The following is a 26,251-nucleotide window of genomic DNA, read 5'->3' as shown; positions in this document are numbered from 1 at the left end:
CTCTGTAGAGTCTGAAGGAAGAACACAGAGTCTCCTGGGGCGACGTCAGCCCGGTCTGGAGGCAGGGCCCGCTAGCCTGGGGGCCCCCAGGGATGCATCCTGAGAGGTTGGCTGTGCTTGAGGCCAGAGCGTTTGCTGCAGCTGCTTTCAGCTCTTTATCTGCCATGATTTTCCTATGGGCAGCCCACTCTCATGGGTACAGCTTCCTTTTTATAAGATACCAGGAACCTCTGTGGGTGATGTGATTCATCATTTCTATAATCAGGACTGGCCTGTCATCGGTGTGGTCCCTGTCGTGGACGATGGGGGAGGCCACACGTGTTCCAGCTCTCCTGACACTCCCTTCCCTCTCACGCGAGTGGGCAGGTGAGCGGGAATGATGCGAGGATTGGGGTAGCCTTCCATCTGCCCTAATTCATGAAGGAAAAGTAAGCTACAAACAACGACACAGCTGTTATCAGTCACAAAGTACTTATGACACCCCCAGTAACTGATTGGGGACCTGGCGTACGGAGATGCTGTAGGAGAAGGGTCTGGAGACTGAGGTGCACCCATCAACACCAGCACAGCTTGGGCATGAGGCCAGATTGACCACTGGACTTCGGGGGCCAGAGGGACCATCTATAACCCGGTCTTCATCGCCCACCTCCTGCTGCTCCGCCATCACCTCAGTCACCCCCGCCCCCAAAGAGTGAAAGGGCTTTTTCAGGAGCTGCAGGTGATGCTGAGGCCATCCTTCTGTGGAAGATGATTGGCCGTCTCTCCACGGACACGGCCGCTGCAACGCATGGTCTAAAGAGTAAACCCATCCTGGGGAACTGGCCGAGAGTCTGTGACAAGGAAAGTGACGGACAGACTCAGCTTCCTGGTCCCCGAGCTCCTCCTCGCTGCTCCTTCCCAGGTCCCCAAGGAGGTGCTTTGGCTTGAGGCAGCAGCAGGGACACAGGTGGAAACCCGAAGGTTAAGAGGAGCGCCAGGAGATCCCCAAGACTCGTTCACTCATTTCTTATATTGATACATTAAGCACTGAGATGAGGTAGAGAAACAAGACAGTCCATACTGTCAAGGAGCACGCGGTCCAGCACGTGTAATGCCAGAGGGGAGTGGAAGTGGATAATTACGATGCGACGTCTCAAGCGCCATAAGGGGTGGTAGTGTCGTGGGAGCCTAGAAGATGGAGTAACTTCAGCCCTAATGAATCAGGAAAGGTTTTATACAGGTGGGGACGTTTGACCTGTGTCCTGAGAGGTGGGTAGGAGTTTGTGCCATAGAGAAGAGGGAACATTCTAAGGAGGTCGTGTGCAAGGGAATGGAATGTTCAGGAAATATGTAGGGGTCAACACGACCCAAGAAGATAGTACACAGAGAGGGAAAGAAAAGAGCTAGAAAATGGGGAGGGAGTGAGGCTGAGGAGGTGGGGTGGGACCCAGCAGGAAGAGGGAAGGGCCTGCAGGTTCTCCCAGGGATCAGGGTTTAAGGAGGAGCTCTTACCAGCATCCGGCTCTCCCAGCAGCTCTAGGGTGTGTATGTGTGTGTGTGTGTGTGTCCCTCCGGATGCCAGTGAGGAAGCAGAGGGCCGGGGCTCTGGGAAGGAGGGAAATAGAGACAAGATAGGGTTTTCGTTTTCCCACTTCCTCTGTTTTACATCCAGTTTCTTTTGGGCGCTTTTGTCCCCTTTCCCCAGTTTCAGAGCGAGGTTGAGGACAGCCCCGTGCTAAGTGAGGCCTCAGCCTGGAGGCTGCTGGCCCAGTGCACGGGGGCGACGTCCACCGCAGAGCAGACGTGGCCAGAATGTCCCAGCCTAATGGGAAGTGCAAGAGGGCAGCGTGTGGGTCTGTCTCCTGCGGGTTTTCATCGCTTTTTAGTCTCGGTTTTTCCTGCCATCTGGTGGTGGAGCCTGGTACTGCACGCCCCCTCCCCACACCTCCCTTCCCGCTGCTCCCGGAAGGATGCTGCCCTGGGGTGGTCGTGGGCAGGGGTCGCTCGGAGCCGGCGTGAGAGGGGGAGGGGAGCCGGGAAATAGCGCCCACTGGCGCCGGCCTCCCTGCCTCGGGGAAAAGAAGCTTCTGGAGACGGCGGCTGCGGCCTCCAGGGCCTCGGGAAGGCCGTCCTTGTTCGTACCAGGAGGATGGCCGTTTGTGAGGGAGACAGATGCGGGCAGGCGGGAGGGCGGCGAGTGGGGAGGAGGCCCGCGGAGAGGACTCGCCGGGATGAGGTCAATCCCGACCCGAAGTCTGACCAGACAGTTAACCAGTCCCGGGTCCTCGTGCTCACGCAGGTTCTGGTTCCGGAAAACATTCCTGGCACTAAACGCCATGTTCATCGCGGTTCATCACAGAAACAGAAAGTGCTGGAGATATTTTAAGCGGGGCGGGTTTCACAAAGGGAATTTGGTGCTTCCAGAATCATTTGAAAGGCTGTTGGAGTGAAGGTCAGGGAACAGCACCTCTGGATTTCAGGGTGCCCGGAAGTTACAGAAGTGGCTGGAAATCATTGCGATGGCTTTGACTGCCCGCAGCACGGGAGTGAATGATTCTCAGGGGCAGCTGTCAGAGCCCCAGGTCTGCTCTCTGCCGTGCTCGTGCCCGTCCCCACAGCTGCACCTGGCCGATAACAGCTTCTCCGTGGATTTACCCGCCAGCTGTCACGTGCCCTTCTCCCGTCAGTGGGATCTAAACCGGGGCGCGGCTGGCGGTGAGATGTGGCAAATGCAGTTTCCCAGCTTGCAGCCAATGCAATAGCAGGGCGAGCCGAGGATGTCAGGGGCCAAGACGCAGTATCGGACACAGACTTTTAAATATGGACGATAATAACAGCATCAATACTTCCTTCAGACGGCTGCTGTGAGGCCGAAGTTAACCCAGAGCGTGGCATGTGGTAAGCCCTCGATAATTGCTCGCTTACAAAAAACTGTCAAAACTGAAGTCAGAATGGCTCCCCATTCTCCTTTCTAACCCTTGTAAGGAAACTGGCCGCCTCTGAGCTGCGGGGTCCAACCCGCCCGCCTTAGTGAGGATCCTTCCTTTACCCCTCCTGGGCCTGTCTGGCGTCAGATCCGCAGTCAACCTCATTCTGGCTCAGAGGGCTGGGAGGAGATTCAGGAAGAAGGTGAAGGTTCTCAGGGAAAATCAGTGACTCGTGCTGAGTATTAAATTGGATTCCCTGTGCTGTGCCGATTTGAGGACTTCATCTTAAACGGACCAATGACGGTCAGAGCCTGGTCAGTTCCGTCATGAAAACACAAGTTGGGGCTCAGCCGCGCACCCCTGTCCAAAATGGAATCAGTGAACCCGGGTCGAGTCTCTGCGGCCTTGCACTCAGATACCCCGAGCAGCCTGTACCGGGAAAGAATTAGGGCACAGCTGAAACCCAAAAGGGAAAGGAAACGGGCTAAGATCCACGGGGAACAGTGACTAGTTCTTCATCCGTCTCCTGCCCCAAATAGCTCCGCTCTCCTCCCCCACTGGTGTTTACATGTGTTCCTTGCCTGGCAGCAGATGCCACCGGGCCTTAAACTGGGTCACAGAGGGCGGTGAGGAGCCGACCAGGCCCTCAGGCCACGTCCTCCCCTGCCCTCACTGCCCAGAGGCTCCAGGCTGGAGTGGCAGAGCCCGGACCCCAGGTGGCCCCTGCCCTCCAGGGCATCCTGGCAGGGTCCCTGCTGCCCAGAGCCACAGCCGGCGAGGGGGATCCTCCGTCCAGCCTGTGAGGGGGCAGAGGGGTCGGCGCTGGGTGCGGCTGCAGCCTCCCCGCCCCCTCCTGCCCTGCCATCCCCTCTCACCGCGGCCGGGCGCGCATCCCCTCAGGGACCCCAGCCGCCCCCGGGCAGCCGGGAAGCCACACGGCCCTGCTGCTTCCCCTGGAAACAGGGTGGCTTCACACAGACCCACAGCGCCCAAACCAGGGCTCCCGACACCCACGGGGGCAGAGGTGGTGTGGAGGGTAGAGCATAACTTACAGTCAGAACCAAACCCAATCAAACCCAACCCGGATTTCAGACCCCAGCGCCCTGGGGCCCACGAAGGGAGATGGTCGCCCAGAATAACCCAGCAGGGAAGCGGCCGAGCCCGGGCCCCGAGGACCATGCACCCCCCAGCCACGTGTCTGCCCTCCCGTCCTGACCTCCTGGCCCTCCTCCTTCCCAGGATCCCTGCGCTTCGGGTCCTGATGGCGCCTTTCCCTCCGCAGGTTCTGTCAGAGCACGGCTTTGGCCTGATCACCACCGACATCCGGGAGGGACAGACTTTCTGCTACGCGGAGGATTACCACCAGCAGTACCTGAGCAAGATCCCCAACGGGTACTGCGGCCTCGGGGGCACCGGAGTGTCCTGCCCGCTGGGTATTAAAAAGTAATTTCTTCCCACATGGTCAGCCCTTGAGGTCACAGCAAAAATGCTTCCAACAAATCGGGCAGTTCTTTTGTGGTTCATTCACATCAGTTGCTTTTTGAAGTACACAAAGGCATTCATAAAAATCTGGTTTATTGAGGTATAATTTACAGGAAGTGCAGTGGCAGGTTGATAACGTGTAATTTATCTTCTAATAAGTTATGGTGGGAGGAGAGGTGTGAAATCTTTTGGATCATTTGGTGTCTGAATGAGAATAGTGAATAATTAGTGTTCACCCTTCTTGTGCCTGGGTGCCTGCCATGGATGCTAGAGAACCAAGCTGGGAGGTTGTCGGAGGAGATAGGGCATCCTTTATCTGTGCCCTGTCCCACCTCGCAAGCCCTCCTGCCCTCCGGTGCCTTCAAATCTGCAAACATTTGTAGCCACAATGAGTCGTTCACTGAAATACTTTGCTCAGCTGATCCTATATTTGTGTAAAGGGCTTTCTCACTCTTTTCGGCCCTCCTCGTGGCAGAGAAAAGATGTGAGTTAGCTTGATGAATTTTAACGCTTTGCTCACAGCTATGAGAAATGCTTGTTCTAATAAAAGTCTACAGTCTAATAATACAAACTGTCTGATATCTCATCTGTCTGTTACTTGTTTAGGTAGGATATTTCTAAGTATTGTAAGATAAATTTTAGAGCTCTCAAAGAGCTTGTGAGGGAAAAAGTCTTAAGAATCATTTTCCCCCAAATGGGAAATCTGATTGAAATCTTTAGAAAACAGGTCCACCTCTAGCTCCTTGCAACTTTAGTAATAATAGCTGTTTTCAACACGCCTATTACAACCATCACATCAGGGGCTATTCTAGAGAACAGACACATGGAATCCCTGCCCTTAAGAGTCTTTATATTCAAGACCAGGGGTGGGGGAAGTACACAATAAACAAGTAAACCCATGAATAAGTAAGATAATTGCTGGTCCTGAGAAATGATAGGAAGATGGTGAATAGGGTAAGATGTTAAGTTGTGTCTGGGTGCTGTGGAGTTGTATTCAGAGCTGTGTTAGCCACGCTGGTCAGGGGAGGTGGTGAAGCGGTGAGGTCCGGGAGGTGGTGACACGTAAGTTGAGAACCGAATGATCTGAATGATGCAAAGGAGAAACGGACACACGAGTTGGGAGAGGAGAGCGGAGCTCTGGGGGCAGGAGATGGACTAAGAAATAAGACATGGTTCCCCCTGGATATAGCCCATTTCTTTCTTTTCCCTCTTGGAATTCTGCTGTGCCCTAAACACATCAAGAATACTTAAGTGGAGTAGCTATCCCTCATCACTGTTGGCATCCCCACTGTGGTGCTTGAAGGAAAAGCTTTCCAACTACAAGGACCAGGAAGTATAAATGGCCCAAGACAGGGGGGATTTTGTGGTGTTTGAGAAACAGAAAGGCCAGTGGGGCTGGAATAGTGTGAAAGAGGAAGGTATTGGGGAGAAGTATCTCAGAGAGGTAGGAAGAGCCAGACCATGCAGAGTCTTCTAAGGACATGTTAATAGGATTAAAAAATTTTATTCTGATTTATCCCTCCCCCACCCCCTTTCCCTTTGGTAACCGTTAAGTTTGTTCTCTATGTCTGTGAGTCTGTTTCTGTTTTGTAAATAAGTTCATTTGTGTCATATTTTAGATTCCGCATGTAAGTGATATCATATGGTATTTGTCTTTCTCTTTCTGATTTACTTCACTTAGTATGGTCATTTCTAGGCCCATCCATGCTGTTGCAAATGGCATTATTTCATTTTTTTATGGCTGAGTAATATTTATATATATATATATATATATATACACACACACACACACACACACACACACACAGACCCCCCCACACACATCTTCTTTATCTATTCATCAGTTGATGGACATTTAGGTCGCTTCCATGTCTTGGCTATTGTGAATAGTGCTGCTATGAACATAGGGGTGCATGCATCTTTTCAAATTAGAGATTTCTCCAGACATATGCCCAGGAGTGGGATTGCAGGGTCACATGGTAGTTCTATTTTTAGTTTTTCAAGGAACCTCCATACTGTTTTCCATAGTGGCTGTATCAATTTACACTCCCACCAGCAGTGTGGGAGGCTTCCCTTTTCTCCACACCCTCTCCAGCGTTTGTTATTTGTAAACTTTTTAATGATGGCCATTCTGACTGGTGTGAGGTCATACCCCATTGTAGTTTTGATTTGCATTTCTCTAAGAATTAGTGATGTTGAGCGTCATTTCACGTGCCTGTTGGCCATCTGTATGTCTTCTTTGGAGACGTATCTATTTAGGTCTTCTGCCCATTTTTTGATTGGACCGACAAGGGCGTAATTTCCAAAATACACAAATAGCTCATACAACTCAATAACAACAACAACAACAAAACCAGTAAGCCGTGTGTTTCTTTCGCACCTCATCTCTAGGACATTTCTACGTCAGTGATTTCCTGATCCTGGATCTCAGCACTGTTACTCATGGTCTCTGAGAGCCAAAAGCAGCATTTACTGGGGCTCTGAACCAGGTAGAAGCAAAGGAAGGTAAAGAACAAGGACCTTTCTAGGGACCAAGTCTGCAGGTCTCAGGGATGAGCTTACAAATGAAGGGGAATCGAGGAGCTGGAATGTTTCTCATTGCAGGAGCAAAAGAAATGGAAAATGAAAGAAGCTGTGGAAGATACCTGCTTGTGAGAGAGGAAGAGAATAGGCCTTCTGTTTCAGAGATCCTTGGCATACCCCCGCCCCTGTGGAAAGACGCTCCATCCAAACCTTTGGAGAGGCCGCAAGCTGAAGTTGGTGACCTGCCTCTGAGTCCCAGGGGAACCATAGGCCTTTGAGTGGATCCCAGGTATATTTTAAGCGCTCCTATAAGTATATGATTATTTCAGGCACAGCTATTTCGTATGAGAATCCCTCCTTGCAACCTGCACCTCACCTTGACCTTACTCCACAAACTGAGACGGACACTTGGTTGTGAGGCAATGCAGTGTTTAATCACGGGGATAATAGAAACATCACAAAATACAGTAACAAGGTGGCCCAGGGTGATAGAAGCAAACTGTCCCCGGAGTCCGGTTCATGCTTGTAGGGCCTTTTTAACAGCTTGGTCTCCTTCTCAATCCATGACAGATAACTAGACACCTTCGTGTATACTCCAGGCAGTTTCTTCCGGCCACAGCCCACTCCCCAGCTGACAATGCCCAGCTGGTACCATTTGCTTGTGCTGGGTTTTTTCTGGCAAACCAGAGGCCCCCCACTGTCACCCTAGGAGAGAAGAGTTGTTTGGGAGTGGAAGGGATGGTGGCAAGTTGCTCTTACAGCCTATTGAAGGGTGGGCGCCTGGCACGAGGCACAAAGCACTTATGGTGTCATTGGAGGACGGGTGGATGTTTCTACTTTTGGTTCGGCTCTCCAACAACATGCCTATACTCCCAGCTCTGTGACTGTCAGAAAAGGGAGCGAACAGTTTGGTCAAAAGCAATGGTGATGAATGACAATTTGGTCAAAAAATAAATATCCATCGTCACCATCATCATCATCCAGTGACATGCATTCATTCTGATATACCAAGGAGTGGTTTTCTAATCCGTTTTGCCTCTAAGCACTTCTTTGTTTTTCAGAATTCTTTCAGTTTCCCCAGAAAGACCTCATTTTCCTCTTTCTGTGTTGTTCACGATAGCAAAAAGTAAAAACTGAAACCCAAAAACCATTATGCTTTATACTAGGTCATTGGTTGAAGACAGCAGGCATACAGACTGTATATACAGAATGCAAAAAGTACAAAAATTGTGTCAAAATGTTAGATTGTGGTTCAAAACATCAAATTTTAAACAATTTACAAATTTTAAAGCATCATGAAAGAGATTGCCAAATAAGCACAGGTGGAGCAGACATCATTGACATGAAAATGAAGGAATGCACTACCTTTCATGCCCCCAAACCTTTTGGACCATTTAAAATTTTCTATTAAAGAATAATGTATCTTCAAAAAAAAAAGAGAAGAATGTATCTTCATCAAAAAATCAGAAAACTGGGATATGGAAAAAGAACATGAAGAATACCCATAATTATATAAGTAAATTTATATATAAGCGCACACACGATTGTGTATAAGAAGAATTTTCAGGTAAGATACAGTTAACATTGTTTCTCTGGGGAGTGAACAGGAGAACAATTGTAAGAGGTAAACTTCCTCTTCACTGTACACCCCTCTATACCCCTGGAATTTTCTTTACTGTGTACTGAAATAAATAAGTGAAATAAACAGCATTTCTAATTTCAACCATGCAGAGGCAACTCTTTAGCCAAATGTAACTTTCTACATCCTCATGTATGCAAATACGTACACGTCATTATTATTTTACAGAAATAGGATCAGGCGGTACATAGTGTCTCACAGCTTACAAAGATCTATTTTTGAAAATATTAAGTAACACATAGAAGAGTCAGAAAGAAGCACCATTTAATAATATGCCAAAAATCTAAATACAAAACAAACAACAACGCCCCCCAAATAGGATGTGGGTTTATTTGGTTTTTTTTAAACCAGATTGTTATCATGAACAAATTGCTGTGCCCATCAGCTTCCTTTGAACCAAACTGTTCTTCATCCAGTTCTTTGAAGTCATTGGAAATTCCCATGACCTTTCTTTAAAATGAAGAATTACACTCGCTTCTCTAAGGATGAGGGGATCTATGTGAAAGATGTACAGTTAAGAATTTAAATTTCTGGAGCCAAACAGACCTTGGTTCAGATCCCAGGGTGAATACTTAGTTGAGAGAATGTGAAATTTTTCTTCAGCATTTTGAGGCTCGTTTTGGTGCTGGTGATGACTGTACCTTTCCTGCAGGACCACGGTGTGAAGGTAAGCAAATGACACCTATAAAGCACTATGCCTGGCCCTAATATAGAGCAAGCCTGTACTCACTGGCAGCTCCCACCATTTTTGTGGTTGGTAAACCAGGCATATCTGGGCGGGGCCATGCTGGGCTGCTGGATTTGGAGCCCTGTCTCTATTGGAACCCAAAAGATGGCTCTCACCCCTGAAGTCAGCGCGCCTTGGTTGGAACTCGGGGTCTGTAATTTACCTTGTTGGTGTGTCCTCCGCAAGGCTGTCAGCTTTCCTGGTCCTCCTATTCCCATCTAAAATAGACCTGCTTCCTAGAGCTAGTTTGACGTATTTGTGGAAGCAGTTTGTATGCTACTGAGCACTGAACAGATGTAAGAGATGATGATGGAGAAAACAATATTCGTAGTGTTTACCATGACCCTCCTCTGCGCCATGCTCCTCTAAATGCTTTTGTGCATTGACTCATTTTATCTTCACAGCAGTCCTAAGAGGACTCTTAGTAGTCCCATTTTACAGATGGGGAAATCTGAAAAGGCACAGGCACAGAGGGGACTCCAGGCAGTGAGTAGAGGAGCTGGGAGGGAAGCTAAGGGAGCCCGCAGCCCTAACCACTGGCCTGCACGGCCTGCCTTTGGTTACAGAGCATCCCTCCCAAATTCACGTCCACCTGGAACCTCAGAATTCGACCTTACTTGGAAATACGATCTGTGCAGATGTAATTAGTTCCATTAAGATGAAGTCCTACGGGATTAGCATGGGCCCTACTCCAATAACTGGTATCCCTATAAGAAGAGAGAGCAGAGGAGACACACGCATACAGGGGGGAAGGCCTGTGAAGATGGAGGCACCGATTGGAGGGCTGCACCTACAGGCTAAGGAGCGCCCAGGGTTGCCCGCAACCACCAGAAGCCAGAAAAGGCAAGGAAGGATCCCCCCCTAGACCCTCCAGAGGGAGCGTAGCCCTGCCGATGCCTTGATTTTGGACTTCTGGCCTCTGGGAGAGAACACGTTTCTGTTGTTTTAATCCACCTCCTATCCAGAGGAGAAAGAGGGCAGCCAGGTAGCCTGGCACTGTTGGCCAGCTTTCTGGGGCAGCCCCTCTGCAGGCCATGGAGAGGCTATGTTACCTGGCAGGTGTCCTTCCCACCTTGAAGGTCCCCGGCGCACAGCATGCTCTTGGTGAGCAGAGGCATCGTGTGGAAGCACGTTTCCCACTCGATCAGCTGGATGTTGACTTTCCGCAGCGCTGTTTCCGTACTTCGCTTAGGAACTGACCCAAAGAAGAAGCAGATGGGGAGAGGACCCTGAGCTCAACGTGGTCCCTTTGGAGGACCCACCCACATCATGTCTTTTCACCTCAACAACAAGGGAACTGTTCTGTGGCCCCGGCAATGACCCAAATTTGGACTGGGTGAGGAGGGGGTAGGAGGGGTGTCCGGGAGACTCTTGAGCCCACCCTCTGTGAATCAAGAGCTCCTAGGACTGGGTCTGTACTGGATTTCAGACTCAGTGAACCATTTTCTCACCCTGCCGAGGGTGCCAGGTTCCAGCTAGGGTCCTAAAAAGGAGTTTCATTCAAATCCATGAGGATGTAAAGAGAACCCACGATGACAAGTTCTGTCCTGGGACCCACGGCACAAAAAGATGGGCTTGAAGCTCGTGTCGGGGTCCTTGAGGAGTTCACTGCCTGTGGGCTCTAGCTGAGCCCAACTCCTAGAATGTCCACTTCCGAAGATGGGGGTGTGTGTTCCTCTTTGTATGTTGCTGAATCCCCGGAGCCTACAACACTGCCTGAATCATAGAGGAGTTTCAAAGAAAATGAGGTAAATGAAGCATGAGGAACTCTAAGTTGAGAAGGTGGCCTTGTTTTTGAAGCTCTCGAAAAGCTTCTAAGAGCAATTCCCAAGGAGGAATCTAACACAGCTCTGAGTTTTGGGACCACGTGGGAATCCATGTAGAGCCATTTGGGTGCCTCCTTGGAAGGGCAGCACCGAGTGGAATGTGACTTTTCCTGCTCTGTTGATTATGGGGAAAGTCACGTTCACCAAGAAGGAAGACAAGAGGACACCATTCTGTGGGATGGCTGGGCAAACCGGCAGGAGTAGGTTACAGGTTGACTCTAGAAGGACAAATTTACGTTCGGTTTATCCCCTCCTTGGCCTGGATCTGTGGTTTTCAGAGATTTTAGCCACAGAGCCCTTTATCACAGGGGGCGGAACTGGCCCCATCAATTGGAACGGAGCTGCTCTGACTGACACTGGCGTGGACTTCCAGGAGCCCAGCCCCTTTTCCCATTGGTATGTCCCTCCACCTTCCTCCAGGTCACCCTGAAGACTGAACACTTCTGCCTGGCTTTACCCTGAGGCCCTGTTTAGGGTTCCTGTTTCACAATGTGGACCTAAAGCTTGCTCCACGCGCCCAGGGAGGATGTGGCTCCCACGTGGACTGGGCAACAGGGTCATCGTGGGACTTCAACTGAGAACCGGAAGCGCCCAGGTGCACGAGGCAGACCTCCTAAGGCCAGCAGAGCCTCCAGACTTTGCTTCTCATTGCAAACCTCAGCCAAGGTGCCACCCCCACTCCCCGCTGGGCTATAGTAACTTACTAGTAGTGCCCCATCCAGTCACCCAGCAGTTTCTCCATCTCCCTATGTCAGTGACCTCTGAAAGGCAGATGGGTACCTTCTTGACACCCAAGTTCAGTGGGGATTTGAGCAACAGCAAAGCTATGTCATTAATGTAGAACCAGCTGTCAAAATAATAGTGAGTAATTAGCTCGTCCACTTTTATCTTTGTCAAGTTCTCGGTGTCAGGATTTCCTTTACCATGTACGACCTCCAAGGTAGATCTTGTTCCAAAACAAAAGAAAGAGAAACTAGGTAAGTGGTGGGAGGATGAAAGGTGAGCCTTAGGGGAAAATAACGGCACTCGTGTGAGACTGCGATCCTGAGAGCATCTGCGGCTCTGCACTTGACACTGAGCGCCCAGCCTGCCCTCTGGCCAACCAGCTCTTGCCCTGATGGCTTTTCGCTTGGGCAAATTCACTTGTAAATTTCATCAACAAATGTCTTGGAAGCCATACTATGGCATGAGTCATTGAGGGACTTGACCTTGATTTGCAAGAAAAGCTGACTGGCTATATCACAGACACCTTGGAAGTTTTGCAAAACTATTTTGTAGACAGGGACTCAGCACCTTCCGTCATGCAGCCAGGCCTGGCACCACCCTGCCCTCGGGGCCTAATCCTTCTCTGATTTCCCCAACTCCGTGATCTCTGTCAGCCCACTCTCTCCCTGAGTGAGAGCAAATGCTTAGGAAAGGACTCTCTAGGAGTTTGGGCCAGGACTACATGCACTTAGCAAAATGCTGAGAAGCCCAAGGAACATTTGCTCTGCAGTGTACGTCCCACACAGCAAGCTGTGCAACACCCTAGGAAGAGAACGGTTTCTTTCCACCTGCAAAGTGTGATATTTAACACAGGTGTCTACCTCCTGGTATTTTGTTTTATGGCTGATGAACGTGAATAATAGGCATGTCGGGGCAAATATTCTACCACACTGGTTTGAAAAACAAATTCTATCTGCAACACTTACTTATTTTTGTTTTTGAAGCAATGGGCTGCGGTTAGAACCCACCACTCACTGAGGATCGATCCCCCACAGAGATGATTCCCACTGTCAAGGATACGCATCTGCCATGGGAAATCTACAGTGTCTGCAGGTACCCCGCCTATGATATCCGAAGCTTCTGACTTCTCAGAACTGTTTATTCTTTGGCCACATTTCACTAAGAGCAGAAAGAAGGAAGAGGGAGGAGAGACCCAGAGCCCAACAGTCAAGGTTGGTTGGCTTGGAAGACACTTAAGTATGATGCCCCTTTCTCACCCCCCCAGCACACAGACAGCAGTGGCTCAACCAGTTTACTACCAGGTGGGAGATCCATCAAACAAAAACAATACCCTCCATGCCTACCAAGGGCACCGCAATTATGAGATTGTACTTTTGGGTGCCTTCACCATAGTTGTGCTTCTTGGAAGGGTGTCCGTCTGAGGGCCTGTGGGGAGGGGCACACAGCCACAAGCCCTGGGGCCGGATCTTGCTCTTGCACCCTAGTAGGGAAGCCCAAGGGAAATTGCCCAGCCCCTCCTTTCCCAACTGATTCCTTTCCTGCATTTTTAATTGTGATTTATGGCACCACTGTGTTTCACCCAATTTTAATTCTAAAGGTAATCCCAATTGCACCTTGAGAGAAATTAAAATTTTGGCATTTCCTATGTGATAGGATTGTTTTGACAGCTTCTAATGGGTTTCCAACATCACCTGAGTAATGGGAAACAATAAACATCATAAAATCTAAAATGTTGAATGCTTACTATTTACCAGGCACCATTCTGTTTTGTCTAAATTAATTAATTTAATTCTCGTACAAACCTCACAAGATAGTTGAAATTATCATCATCTCATTTTAAAGGGTAGGCCACAAAGGCAAGTTTAAGATTAGGACAACTGGCCAAGACCAACAGCTAATAAATGACTAAGCTAAGATTTGAACCTAGGCAGTCTGGCTCTGGAGTCTGTCCTCATAACCACTGGGCAAACTGCCTAAGTGTTAACCATACTTATACCCGGGGAGAAAAGTCCATGACGTTCATAATATTTCACAGAAGAGTCTAATCTGAGAGGTGTATCTATTCAAACCGTCTCTGCAGCACACATGGTGCCATCACCACACAACCTCGCCGCCATGTGTGTCCCCACCACACGTCACCGTCAATCACACCGCTCATCACTACGCGTTTTACCGCCACCTTTGCACGTCGGCACCACCACTTCTGCCTGTCATCTCTGCCTTTGGGTTTCTCTCCTCCGACTTCCCTGGCCCTTCAGCTCCCCGGAAGTGCCCTGCTGCTTCCTACCTCGGGGCTCTTCCCCGTGCTCCTGCCAGAAAGAGAGGCTCCTCCCTCATCTGTCTCGCTCCTCTCTGCCTGTTTAATTCCTGTGTATCCCTCATATCTTAGCTCCTTCCTTGCCTTTTAAGATTACACCAGCTGCCCTCAGTATAACTTTCTTACTCAACACCCCACCTTCCCCGCAGGACACTAACAACGGTGACGAAGCATTTGTGAAACTGTTAAAGTCTACTTCCCCCGCTAAATTGTAATCTCTATGAGGGATTCCCATTGCTCCTGTCAAGGAAGACCACACATTGTGAGGAACCTGCAGCCCAATCTCAGATGAAAAGGTTGAATTTTCAGAGCCAACAAGGGAATCTTGGACTTAATATACAATAAAACAATGTTGGATCTCTGGAAAATTTTTTAAATACTTAATTAAAATAATAATTTGTGAAAATTTAAACAAAATTACCAATGATTAGTAGTCAAATTGGATTAATAATTAAAAAGCCCCATATATTAATCTTTTTGCTATATAATGATAGCCACTTACTGAGCACCTACCATGAGTCAGCCTCTGAGTTGTATGTGTGAGAGACACTTAATAATGCCAGCAAACCTCTGAGCTATGGTTTATTATCCCCATTTCACAGATGAAGAAACAATCTTGGAGAGTTCACGTGATTGCTCAAGACCATTCAGCTTACAAGAGACAGATGGGGATTTTTCGGCCAGGTATGTCTGGTTCTAAAGCCCAGTTGTTTATTCATCTTGCTCGTAGCTTGCATGGTATGTCTATATTTTGACAAATCATCCACTCAATTCTTTGAGAATCTTATTTGGCTAAAATGATGGTATGCGGTTTGGATGATTTCTCTCTAAGGCGAACATCAAACTGGTTGAGATATTATATCTAAAGCATTGATCATTGACTGTATCCTGGAAGGGAGGCTTTCTGAGTGAGGTGGGAAGAAGGTTTCACCTGGAGAGCTATCTGATTGGTGGGCAGTGGCAGTCTGCCATCCTCTGTGTAGAACAAGATGTTCAAAAGAGAACAAAGAGAAAGAGAAAGCAAGATCTGTTAGCAGTTTCTGCTGACGGTTCGGAGGTGTTGGAGCAGCAGTAGGATACCAAGCCAAGCTGGTACTAACAGATGCCTTTAAAACTTAAATGGGTAAAAAGTCGTCTTACACTTGGGGAAAAAAGTGCATGATAACGCATGACACAAAACTGAGCAAGAACTAATATTTAATAGATTACAGAATAGAGATTGAAAACTATCTGATCACATCTGAATCCTGGGCATGAACCATCAGTACTGAACTCAACAAGGACTAGAAATAAAGTCTTGCAACTCCAGTCAAAAAAACTAATAGATCCCAAACTCGAGGTTGTGAGAGGAGCTTTGACTTGGAAGTTTTTCATATGAAAATATCAACCACAAGATGCTGATGAGATGACCTGACCGATAAGCCCTCCACTTCCTAGACTGTAGCATTTGATGGTCGTTGGTCTGGGGGCTCGAGGTGTAAGAATAGCGTTAACAAATGGAGCGTGTTCAGAGGTGAGTAACTAGCATATTGGGAAGCCTTATTATAGGGAACATAAAAGGACGGGCCTTCAGACTTCTGCAGGGTTTTCTTAAAGACGTGGTATCAGACTTGCTCAGATCCAGTGTCAGTGGGTGAAAAGCATATGTTGGCATGAAAAGATCTTACAGTATAAAAATTCTGCCGTACTTTTACATTCCACTTTGTTGGACGTTACACAGAATTGAGGGTGACCTGGACAATCTGGGGCCTGTGGTTAATTTAGGGGAGTCCCTGGGAGTCCAGGGAATTTGTATATTTTTCAATATAAAAATGCACTTCATTGAATTCTCTATAGTGGAATAGGCTACCTCTAGGTTCTTCAATTTTCTCACCTTAAAATGAGGGGACTCAATAAGATCATCTCTAAGGTTTTTCCCAGTTCTAAAATACTCTACTTTTACAGTTTAAAATGACGGGGGGGAAACATTTTTACTTAAATTACATTAATATAAAACATAACTATTTTTATTAAAATTCTTATATATAAACACTGAAGCAAACTTTAGCTTCCTTATTCTGAATTTTTCCTTAAGAGGTATGTGATTTTCAGTACAACAGTTTAAATGCTGTATTGATATTGATATCAGGCTGCCAGTGGTCATGCAGACTGAAACGTGAATGTATTTATGTGAAAAGTCTTATGCAAGTCCAAAAATTCTTCTATATTTTTACATGCTCAATGGCTCAACTTTGTTGAAAATTAGAATTGGGGCTGGCCTGGAAAAATAAGAGACCCATGGTTGTGAATCTTATGAGAGTTCCTGGGAGCCTAAGGGGTTTATATAGTCTGTAGATAAAAAACCAAATGAAGTCTTGGGTCTGCCAGCACTACAGAGCAAACTCCTGGTGGGGGAGTTCGGAGATCTTCCCTTGCAAATCCCACTGGAATGAAATCACTGCAGACTGTAGATTTTTGCCAAGTGACTGGTTGATCCAGACCCAGAGATGTGACCAAACAAATTAAGACAGGGAGGTCTCATCTCAGCTTTTTAGTTGAGTGTTTTCTCTTTGCCTGCACCATCAGGGTGTCTCAGAAATTCTTTTTGCCCCAAAAGACCCTTTCAATATATTGGTCACCATGAGAGAAAGAGAAGCATGACTGGAGAAACCACTCAAGTCTGCAGAAGGCACTGGTTTTAGCCTGGCAATTTCCTAGCTGGCAGGGCAGCTGGTGAAGAGGGAAGGAGTGAGATTGGGAGTCAGAAGTTCTGAGTTGGCCCTGTTGGCTAGCTGTGTGACTTGGAGCCACTGATTTAACCTCTCTGTGCCTCAATATCCTCATCTTTAATACAAAGATAAGTATTAACACAGTCTAATGCCTATTTTTTCATGTCACATCGATTTAGAAGGATGACATTTGGTTTCATTCTAGTTTGGACCAAGGAGAAAGAAGTCTGAGTTTTGCCCAGGACTTTTGGTTCAATCTGGGGTCATCTCTGGGCAACATTTCAGTGGGAGAAAGTACCTGCTGGTCGTCTTCCTGCATCAGTGGCCATTCCTTCTCATACTTTTCTGCCAAATCCACCTCCTCTTCCAAAACTCACAGCTTAACCCTCAGACCACTTCTTTCTCTATGCACTTTGGCTAGAGTATCTCATCCTAGCCAGACTTCAAATATCGTCTTTATATAGGTGCTCTCACGTTTACCCTCTCAGGCCTCTCCACTGAGCTCCCAACCCATTAACCAGCTGCCCTACTCAGTATCTCACAAGAACGTCTGAGAGGTGCCTCAAACTTGACGTGGCCCACACTGAACTGTGGAACCTGACCCCACTCCACATCTTTCTTGTAAGCCTTCCACAGTTCCATGGATGGTACCACACCCGTCTGTTTGCCCAGGCAAGAGTTATCCTTGACGTCTCCTCTTTCCCTCACTCCCCACGAGCAGTGCATCGGTCAGTTCCATCAACTTTACCAAACAATGTCCTTCGCCAGCCATCCTCTCCATCCGCCCTGCTATAAACCCATCCAGGCCGTCATCCTGTCCTGCCCGCTAACTCGTCCCCCTCCTTCCACTCTTGCATCCCCACTCCTACACAGTCTATCCTCTGAGGCAGCCAGAGTGTTTTCTCAAGCACCTCTCATTTCTCACTCTCTGATGGCTTCCCACTGTAACCAGAATAAAATCCAGAGTCCTCACTGTGCCTTTACGAGCCCGTCTTTCTCCAGTGGCCCCTTCCCATTCACTCTGCCCCAACGTTACTGGCCTGTCTGCCTCTAAAACATACCCCGCGCACTCAGTCTCAGGGCCTTTGCACTTGCTGTCACTTCTGCTTGGAAATACGTCTCCTTCTCATCAGGTGGGTCTCAACCCAAGTCTTGTCATCTCAGGAAGGCTTTCCATGACCACCTCTTAGAACAGTCTCAACTCCCACCTGCAGACCTCCCATTGCGTTAGCCTGTTTCATCTGCTTCATACCGTTTAACGGGACCTGGAATTAACTTACTTATTTATTCATTTCTATGTTTAATACTTCCCTCCCCTCGCTAGATAGCAAAACTGCTTAAGGGTAGGAATTGAATATGTCATTCTCTGACATAAAACATCTCTCTCCTAAAACAGCTCCCAGCACGTGATAGAGGTTTGATATCTGTCAACCAGCAAATTGACAGCATAGCACAAGACGCCATAAATTCTCTGGACTCAGGGGGATGAATGCATAGTAGGTATTAAGACGCTGCCTTCCTTACAGTTATATTATTTATGTTTTGCATTAGACCAGTTAGGCTCCAAATGATCCTTCAGGATGTTTTCAAAGAGAAAGCAGCAGAGAAATTCCTTTTTCTGATGACACAGGGCCTTAAAGCTGCAGGACACGGCTAGTTAACATCTCCAGATGGACAGCTAGTTACCCCTCTCAAACGGTTTACTTTACATTGGCCCTTCACTCTGGAAAACTCTGGTACCTAACGTAGATGTGAAATACACAAACACACACACATACACACGCACACACGGCTTCTCCACATGTAACTTTAAAGTTGGGAGTGCGTGGGGAGCAATGATCTGAAGGTCTGGTCCAGGGACCCCGGCGTCAGATTCACTGGAGGGGCCTTGTTAAAAGTGCAGTTCCTCAGATCCCACCCAGTACTACAGAATCAGCATCCTAGAACTTGACCTTTTGAACAAGCTCCCCAAGTGATTCTCCCGGCCGCCGAGGAGAGAGAGCCCCGGAGAGGCCCAGACCCGAGAACACCATGAGAGACCTACGTGCCAGGCCGCTGTGAGACCAGGGCAGCAGCAGGGCGACTGGCAACAGAAGCACCGCTCTTCCGTCCCTCCGTCCTGTCATCGGCCCTGGTCTTTACTCAAGTCGATGGAGGAGCTTCAGGCGAGACTGCGCATATTCAGTTCAGAAGGACCGAGTCAGGGCCTCGCTCTCCGTGCCTGCAGTCTCACAGCCCAGCCTGATGCCCAGGTCACAATAGGGCACTGGGTGGAGCTAGCACAGTCCAGACGAGGCAGCCAGGGGGCCTCCTGGACCAGGACCTGATGATTCCACGAGCCAGCCCTCTGGGACGTGGAGGCCAGTGTGGAAGCGGGGCAGAGGCAGTGGGGCGGGAGGGCTCCACACCAGTTGGGCTCCTGCAGATCAGGGCATCTCAGACCCACTAATGCATCAGGAAAAAAGAGCTGAAGGCCTTCCTCAGGAGAAGGGACCTGAGGCTGCTGGTCCAAACAAGTCAGGTGATACAGCAGAGCAAGCACAGACTCAGAGTCCTCCAGCAGAGAGCTCACATCACCAGTGGGATCTGAACTTTGAGCCTCAGTTTCCTCATCTGTAAAATGGGGATAATCATAATATTTCCATCAATATATTGTTGGATTAGTGAGATAGTGCGTGTATCTAGGACCTGGCAAATACCAAGCCCATGATTTTAATTCTCTGCCAATTTCATGTCTTCCAGAAAAGGAAGGCACATTGACCAAACGTTTCTATGAATAAGACGTGCGTAAAGTACAAAACCCATGCATAGATGGGCTGCAGGGTGGCTTTTGTTCATATATTTCATTCATTTGTTCGTCCACTAGGTGACCTAGCACTTTACAGAGCATTTTCCATACGCCAGGCTTGGAGAATGATGCAGAGATAAACAATATTTGTTCTCTGTCTCCTAGAATCTGGGAGAGACATGTGAGCAGAGACACCACCTTAATACACTGGGACAAGTGTATCACTGGGAGCTGCAGAGGGGCACCCAACCCAGAGTGGGGGGAGCACAGGTGTGTGGTGGGTGGGGAAAGAGGACACCAGGGAAAATTCTCTAGAGGAAGAAATAAGCCCTGTCTGGGCTGAGTCAATCCACTGAGAGAGATGATGCTAAGGAGGGGCCAGAAGGCATATGTTACGGGTTGAATGGTGTCCTCCCCAAATTCATCTGTTGAAGTCTTAACCTCTAGTACTCAACATGTGACCTTATTTGGAAACAGGGTCATTGCTGATGTAATTAATTAAGATGAGGTCATACTGGAGCAGGGTTGCCCCAGTCCATTGTGACTGGTGTCCTTACCAGAAGGGAAAATTTGGATACATAAACCCACACAGGGAGAGCACCATGTGGAGATTGGAGTTATGCTGCCACAAGGCAAGGAACTGCCAGAAGCTGGGCGAGAGGTCTAGAACAGATCCCTCCCTTCCGAGGGGGCACGGCCCTGCCAACACCTTGATTTTGGACTTCTGGCCTGCAGAACTCCAGACAATAACTTTCTGTTGTTCTGAATGACCCAGTTTGTGGCACTTTGTTATGGCAGCCCTAGGGAACTAATACAGCATTCTAGATGGGCAGAAAATGTGTGCAAAGGTATGGGAACTGTAGGAAGTTTTAAGTTAAACCATATAGAGTTGCTGGTTTAGTAGCTCAAAAATGGTCTAATACTGGCAAATTCGAATAGTTCAAACTAAAATGTTGAGTTGGAATAATGTGCAAGATTGAGCAGTTGACAGGCCAATTTATTAGATAAAGTTCGACTCTGAATACAGTCTTCCCCACTATGCAGCCACAGAAATATTCTCATGAGAAATCACCATGGACGTGACAGGTGTGTGGAGAACAAGTATTATTACTAAAGATTGGCAAGAGCTGTAGGTGTACATGTTTTCCAAAATTCTATACATAATGGACTTCCATTTTAGGGAAAATGACTGTGGGACTTTTTCTTTCCCTAGCTCTTTTAAGGCTTTACAATTTATTTTTAAAGCTCTTGGGGATATCCTATCGGAATAAGCAAAAAGCAGATGAAATATTAGAAAGTTAGTTCGTGTTATTGGATGTGGAGTTTTAACATAACAAGCATTTACTACCCATCTCATAGCTATAAGCAAAGCATTAGAATTCATCAACCTAACATATCTTTTCTCTGCCAGGAGGAGGCCTGAAATGGGAGACACAGCCTCCTTATCTCTGTTCTTTAGAAAACAACACGAATTTGAGCTCAGCAGAGAGAAACATTTCATTGCAGCTATAAGTGTTTGCAAACTCTGGGGCCCTGGAGGGCACGTGTTCATATGAGGTGGAACAGGGCATAGATAAAGAATTCCCAAGGTCACCAGGCTTAACCACGTGGCTTCCATGGCTGGCCCCAGAGTTCTGAACAGGATAACACAGCATATGCATGATCTTCATTCAGATCCCAAAGAATCCCCAAGTCTCCCAGCACATATGTGCATGAATTCACATTTTTATCAAAATACCATTGCATGAAGACACATGTCCACACCAAGACCCGTACACAATGTTTATGGTGTTTTTTATCCATGAGTACTAAAAACTAACACCCTACATGTCTGTCAGTTGAGTGGATAGCCGGTGGTCCATCCAGACAACAGCAATAGTCCTCAGCAATAGAAAGGAGCAGACCGCTGACTGCAGACCACATGCTATAACCATGAACCGCCAGTGCCTTCTGCTGAGTTGAAGAAGCTGGATAACTGCTACCTTCAGTATGATGCACAGACAGGCAGAGACAGCACATCAGTTGTCGCCAGGGGCTGGGACTTGGGGAAGGGGATGGGTTCCAAGGGGCACCGGGGGACTGTCTGGGGTGGTGAAAGGTTGTGTGTCTTGACTGTGGTGGTGGTTACACTTGTCAGAATTCACGGAACCACACCCCTTAAAAAGGCAATTTACTAAATTTAAATTATATGTCAAAAACCAGACTTCTAAAAAATGCCTTTGTGCACTTCAAAAAGCCACTGTGAACCACAAAAGAATTGCCTGCTTTATTGAAAGTGTTTTTGTTGTGATCTCAAGGGCTGACCACATGGGGAGAGATTCCTTTTTAATTCTGGCTTAGTCTGCTCAGGCTGCCATAACAAAATACCATAGACTGCTGGCTTACGCAACAAAAATTTATTTTCTCACAGTTCTGGAGGCTGAAAGTCCAAGATCAAGGTGACAGCCTACCCGGTTCCCGGTGAGGCCTCTCTTCCCGGTTTGCAGAACGCTGCCTTTTCACTGTGTCCTCTTACGGCCTCAGTGCTGGTTCACGGAGGGAGAGAGACCACTCTGCTATGCCTTCGTGTAAGGACACTAATCCTATAGGATCAGGGCCCAGGCTATGACCTCATTTAACCTTAATTTCTTCCTTAGTGGCCCCATCAACAAATACAGTCACACTGGGGGATAGGGTTCCAACATGTGAATTCTGGGTCCATAATAAATACCCAGCGGGCAGGACACTCCGGTGCCCCCGAGGCCGCAGTACCCGTTGGGGATCTTGCTCAGGTACTGCTGGTGGTAATCCTCCGCGTAGCAGAAAGTCTGTCCCTCCCGGATGTCGGTGGTGATCAGGCCAAAGCCGTGCTCTGACAGAACCTGCGGAGGGAAAGGCGCCATCAGGACCCGAAGCGCAGGGATCCTGGGAAGGAGGAGGGCCAGGAGGTCAGGACGGGAGGGCAGACACGTGGCTGGGGGGTGCATGGTCCTCGGGGCCCGGGCTCGGCCGCTTCCCTGCTGGGTTATTCTGGGCGACCATCTCCCTTCGTGGGCCCCAGGGCGCTGGGGTCTGAAATCCGGGTTGGGTTTGATTGGGTTTGGTTCTGACTGTAAGTTATGCTCTACCCTCCACACCACCTCTGCCCCCGTGGGTGTCGGGAGCCCTGGTTTGGGCCCTGTGGGTCTGTGTGAAGCCACCCTGTTTCCAGGGGAAGCAGCAGGGCCGTGTGGCTTCCCGGCTGCCCGGGGGCGGCTGGGGTCCCTGAGGGGATGCGCGCCCGGCCGCGGTGAGAGGGGATGGCAGGGCAGGAGGGGGCGGGGAGGCTGCAGCCGCACCCAGCGCCGACCCCTCTGCCCCCTCACAGGCTGGACGGAGGATCCCCCTCGCCGGCTGTGGCTCTGGGCAGCAGGGACCCTGCCAGGATGCCCTGGAGGGCAGGGGCCACCTGGGGTCCGGGCTCTGCCACTCCAGCCTGGAGCCTCTGGGCAGTGAGGGCAGGGGAGGACGTGGCCTGAGGGCCTGGTCGGCTCCTCACCGCCCTCTGTGACCCAGTTTAAGGCCCGGTGGCATCTGCTGCCAGGCAAGGAACACATGTAAACACCAGTGGGGGAGGAGAGCGGAGCTATTTGGGGCAGGAGACGGATGAAGAACTAGTCATTGTTCCCCGTGGATCTTAGCCCGTTTCCTTTCCCTTTTGGGTTTCAGCTGTGCCCTAATTCTTTCCCGGTACAGGCTGCTCGGGGTATCTGAGTGCAAGGCCGCAGAGACTCGACCCGGGTTCACTGATTCCATTTTGGACAGGGGTGCACGGTGGGACCTCGGACTCGTGTCCCCAGTAAGGGAGGTGCTGTCTGCTGACGGCCCGCTGGCTCATGGGGATGGAGTCCTCACCTCTGCCAGGAAGGGTGGGTGGGTCTAGTCTTTGAGTCCAGCGTGAATCCACGGCCTGACCTTGTGCTGAGCCCTGTCATGACTTTCTGAATGTCCATCCAGCCCACTGAGGTGGAAGCAAGGAGGCTGATGGCCTCAAAACCTTAGGCCCGGGGTGTTTAGGAAGACGACCTTGAGCAGGGGGAGTCGAGAGGGTCCCAGAAGGAAATCAAATTCCACTCGGCAAGTTGAAATGAAGCTACTTTCATGAAGGGACAGAGAGCTGTGGGCATCGATCGTGAAGTGTCCCAGTGAAGGAGGGCATTTCAGAGACTGGCCACAGCCTTCAGCCACAGGGACAAGGGCAGAAAGTCTAGCCGCTGGAATCCAGTGAGAACGGCAGGTACGGAGGAGAGATCTCGGCAGGAACTGGGTCAAGGAGGGACCCTGCCACTGGCAGCACAGTGGCCCCAGCCAGAAGGGCCAGGGAAGAAATACCCCAACCCCTCCCCTTCCTACCTCGTGCCTGCGGGTGCCTCCCATTGCCCAGGGCAAGCCACGTGACATTTAGGGTCCCCCAGGTGACCAGTCCTCAGGAGCCAGCCTCCCGGGACGCAGGGAAGGACAGCCAGGGCATTTGTCGTGGTAAAACGGGGACAAATGGAAAATCACTGCACAGCATCGTCTAGTGCTCCCTCCCAGAGAATAGAATTGAAAGCTGTGAGCCATTCTATCTCAAGATAGCCAGCTGCCCAGTAAGGCTTTTCATGGTGATGTGTTGGTCTCAGCCTATTGATAGCCCGGCTGTCAGCTAGGAACGCTGGTGGCACTCGTCCAGACCATATTACTTGCAGCCAGCCCCCGCGGATATCTCCCCCAGTGTGTGGCTGGACCAGCCTTTGTGGTTCGTATTAGGATTGCAGGATGTGCTTCAGCAAAAACCATCAGGGAACTTTGAGGAACAAGATTTATTCCTCACAGGTCCTGGAGGGTACACAGCACACCTGAGGGGCCACACAGCCAGGTTGCAGGGAGAGAGAGAGAGAGAGGTAACAGACCCGGGGATCTGCTTTTATTAGGGTTGAAGGTAAGGTGTCTAGGGTCTCACGAGTTCATTCTTTATTGACTAATTTAAAGCACACGACCAGGAATTAGGGTGCAGGAAGGAAGAAATAGGTCACTCACGCAGTTATGTAGGTTACCCGGGGCTTTCTGGAAAAGGGACCTTCATGGGTGAGGACCTTCACAAGCCTGATTCCTTATCTGGTTGTTTTGCTAGTGGCTGTGTCATACAGCTGGCAATATGTTTATTCAGGATGGATGTCTTTCAAAATGGATGACTCAGCAACCAAAAACTTAAAATGTCAAGCACTTAAGTTACACATATATAATATACTGTGCTTAGGACTTTGCAGGTGTTATCTCTCTTAATTCTCATAGTGACTATTTGAGGGATTGCTCGTCTATTTTCCACATTTAGTTTATCAGTGTGCCGGATATTGTATCTTGATGTTTAGCCCCATCTCTGCCTTTCTAAACTGTCCCAAGAATTGTAGTTGCTGAAAGCTGGTCACATTTCTCAGAGTCCCAACAGGCTTCAAATTTAGATTCTCAGGCGAGTTTTAGGAGGCAGAAGACAGAAGCATTGTCTGCCCTTAGCACTGTACACAGGCATGCAGATTTCAGCAGAAGATGGTTGTGAGGTTTTGCCATTAACTTTGGATGTCCTCTGGCAAATTGTTACTCTAATGCTGAAGAGAATAATAAGATCATTAGCAGTGAGTTCCTATGATTCCTGAGGCTTACAGAGCTTCTCAAAGCAAGCAACTGTTTTTCCTGGTCTTTGCACTCAAACCCTTTTAATGGTTCTGTAAGCATCCATCTCTATGTACTATATCCCTTTCAGTTTGAGATACATAGAGTATTTTCTGTTTTCCTGATAGAATCCTGACTGATACAGTTATTTGGTATTGAAAGTGGTTTCAGGAAATACAACTGCAAAGATGGGAATCAAAGATTTCTTGTCAGGCTTGATTTGATTTGAAGGCAGTAATGACCTCGTCACTGGTGGAAAATGCGATTCTGGGAGTCCAGGGTATGCAGTGTCAAAACAGTCTCTCAAATTATTACCTGTCATTCTTTGAATCCTATTAAAGGAGAACAAGTGGTTTTTGCAATAGAATTTTCTGGTGGAAGAGATAAGTACAATGGCTACTGTCACCGAATGCAATGGAAAGTTTATCAGAAAAACAGCAACAATAATATTGGAGTTTTACATTTTCAACCCAAAGGCATCATCTAAGGCCCAGAGAAGTTTCTACAACTGCCCTAAAAGAATCTCTCATCTACTGTATTAAAAATCAGGCCCAGAGTTCTTCCTGCAGGTAGCAGAATGACTACATAACTTGAATTCACAACTTCTTTAGGTGCTTACATGAAAGGTGATTAATTGGAAAAGAAGGTGACCAAGAAAATTGCAATGGAATATTTGGATGGATTAAGATGAATTAGTGTACTTTAAAACCTCAAATCCCGGGACTTCCCTGGCCGTCCAGTGGTTGGGACTTCGCCTTCCAAGGCAGGGGGTGCGGGTTCGATCCCTGGTCGGGGAACTAAGATCCCCACATGCTGCACAGTGCGGCCAAAAATAAATAAAATAAAATAAAACCTCAAATCCCACTGAGCTTCCGTTCCTATTAGAAGCAGCCCTTCTACCCCTTTCTGGGAAGGCTAGTCTCCGTTTCCATGAAGACTTTA

General features: G+C 48.6%; 3 protein-coding genes across 9 annotated transcripts in view; 2 read left to right on the top strand and 1 right to left on the bottom strand.

The window, feature by feature from the left end:
* The window catches only part of MSRA (methionine sulfoxide reductase A), a 380,733-nt gene extending 373,565 nt beyond the window's left edge, over positions 1-7,168 (top strand). For 2 of the 6 annotated variants that reach the window (XM_082402907.1, XM_082402911.1), the window contains exon 6: positions 4,189-4,959. In XM_082402907.1, the coding sequence (XP_082259033.1) occupies positions 4,189-4,353 (165 nt within the window). In that variant the 3' untranslated portion in view covers positions 4,354-4,959. Of the gene's footprint in view, positions 1-4,188; positions 4,960-6,779; positions 6,894-6,992 lie in introns of those variants that run through there. The other 4 variants (XM_082402904.1, XM_082402906.1, XM_082402905.1 and 1 more) reach the window with 4 other exon arrangements.
* A 46-nt stretch (positions 7,169-7,214) lies between these two features.
* On the bottom strand, positions 7,215-12,892 carry LOC309633760 (serine protease 52-like; the record flags this gene model as incomplete). Its single annotated transcript, XM_082403023.1, has 5 exons — positions 7,215-7,616; positions 10,330-10,506; positions 11,340-11,368; positions 11,808-12,250; positions 12,795-12,892. 5 exons carry the CDS (start codon positions 12,890-12,892, stop codon positions 7,347-7,349), a joined length of 1,017 nt encoding a protein of 338 aa, XP_082259149.1. The 3' UTR covers positions 7,215-7,346.
* PRSS55 (serine protease 55) overlaps positions 12,832-26,251 on the top strand; it is a gene marked incomplete at its 5' end in the record, with an annotated part of 51,536 nt that continues 38,116 nt past the window's right edge. Inside the window, 2 exons of one of the 2 annotated variants that reach the window (XM_082402870.1) lie at positions 12,832-12,921; positions 14,749-14,830. In XM_082402870.1, the coding sequence (XP_082258996.1) occupies positions 12,898-12,921; positions 14,749-14,830 (106 nt within the window). The other variant, XM_082402869.1, reaches the window with a different exon arrangement.

The sequence above is a fragment of the Balaenoptera borealis genome (genome assembly GCF_965194805.1).
Source record: "Balaenoptera borealis genome assembly, chromosome: 8".
Classification (NCBI taxonomy): Eukaryota; Metazoa; Chordata; class Mammalia; order Artiodactyla; family Balaenopteridae; genus Balaenoptera; species Balaenoptera borealis.
Note: the sequence above shows the minus strand (reverse complement) of the source record. Positions and strands in the feature narration are given on the sequence as shown.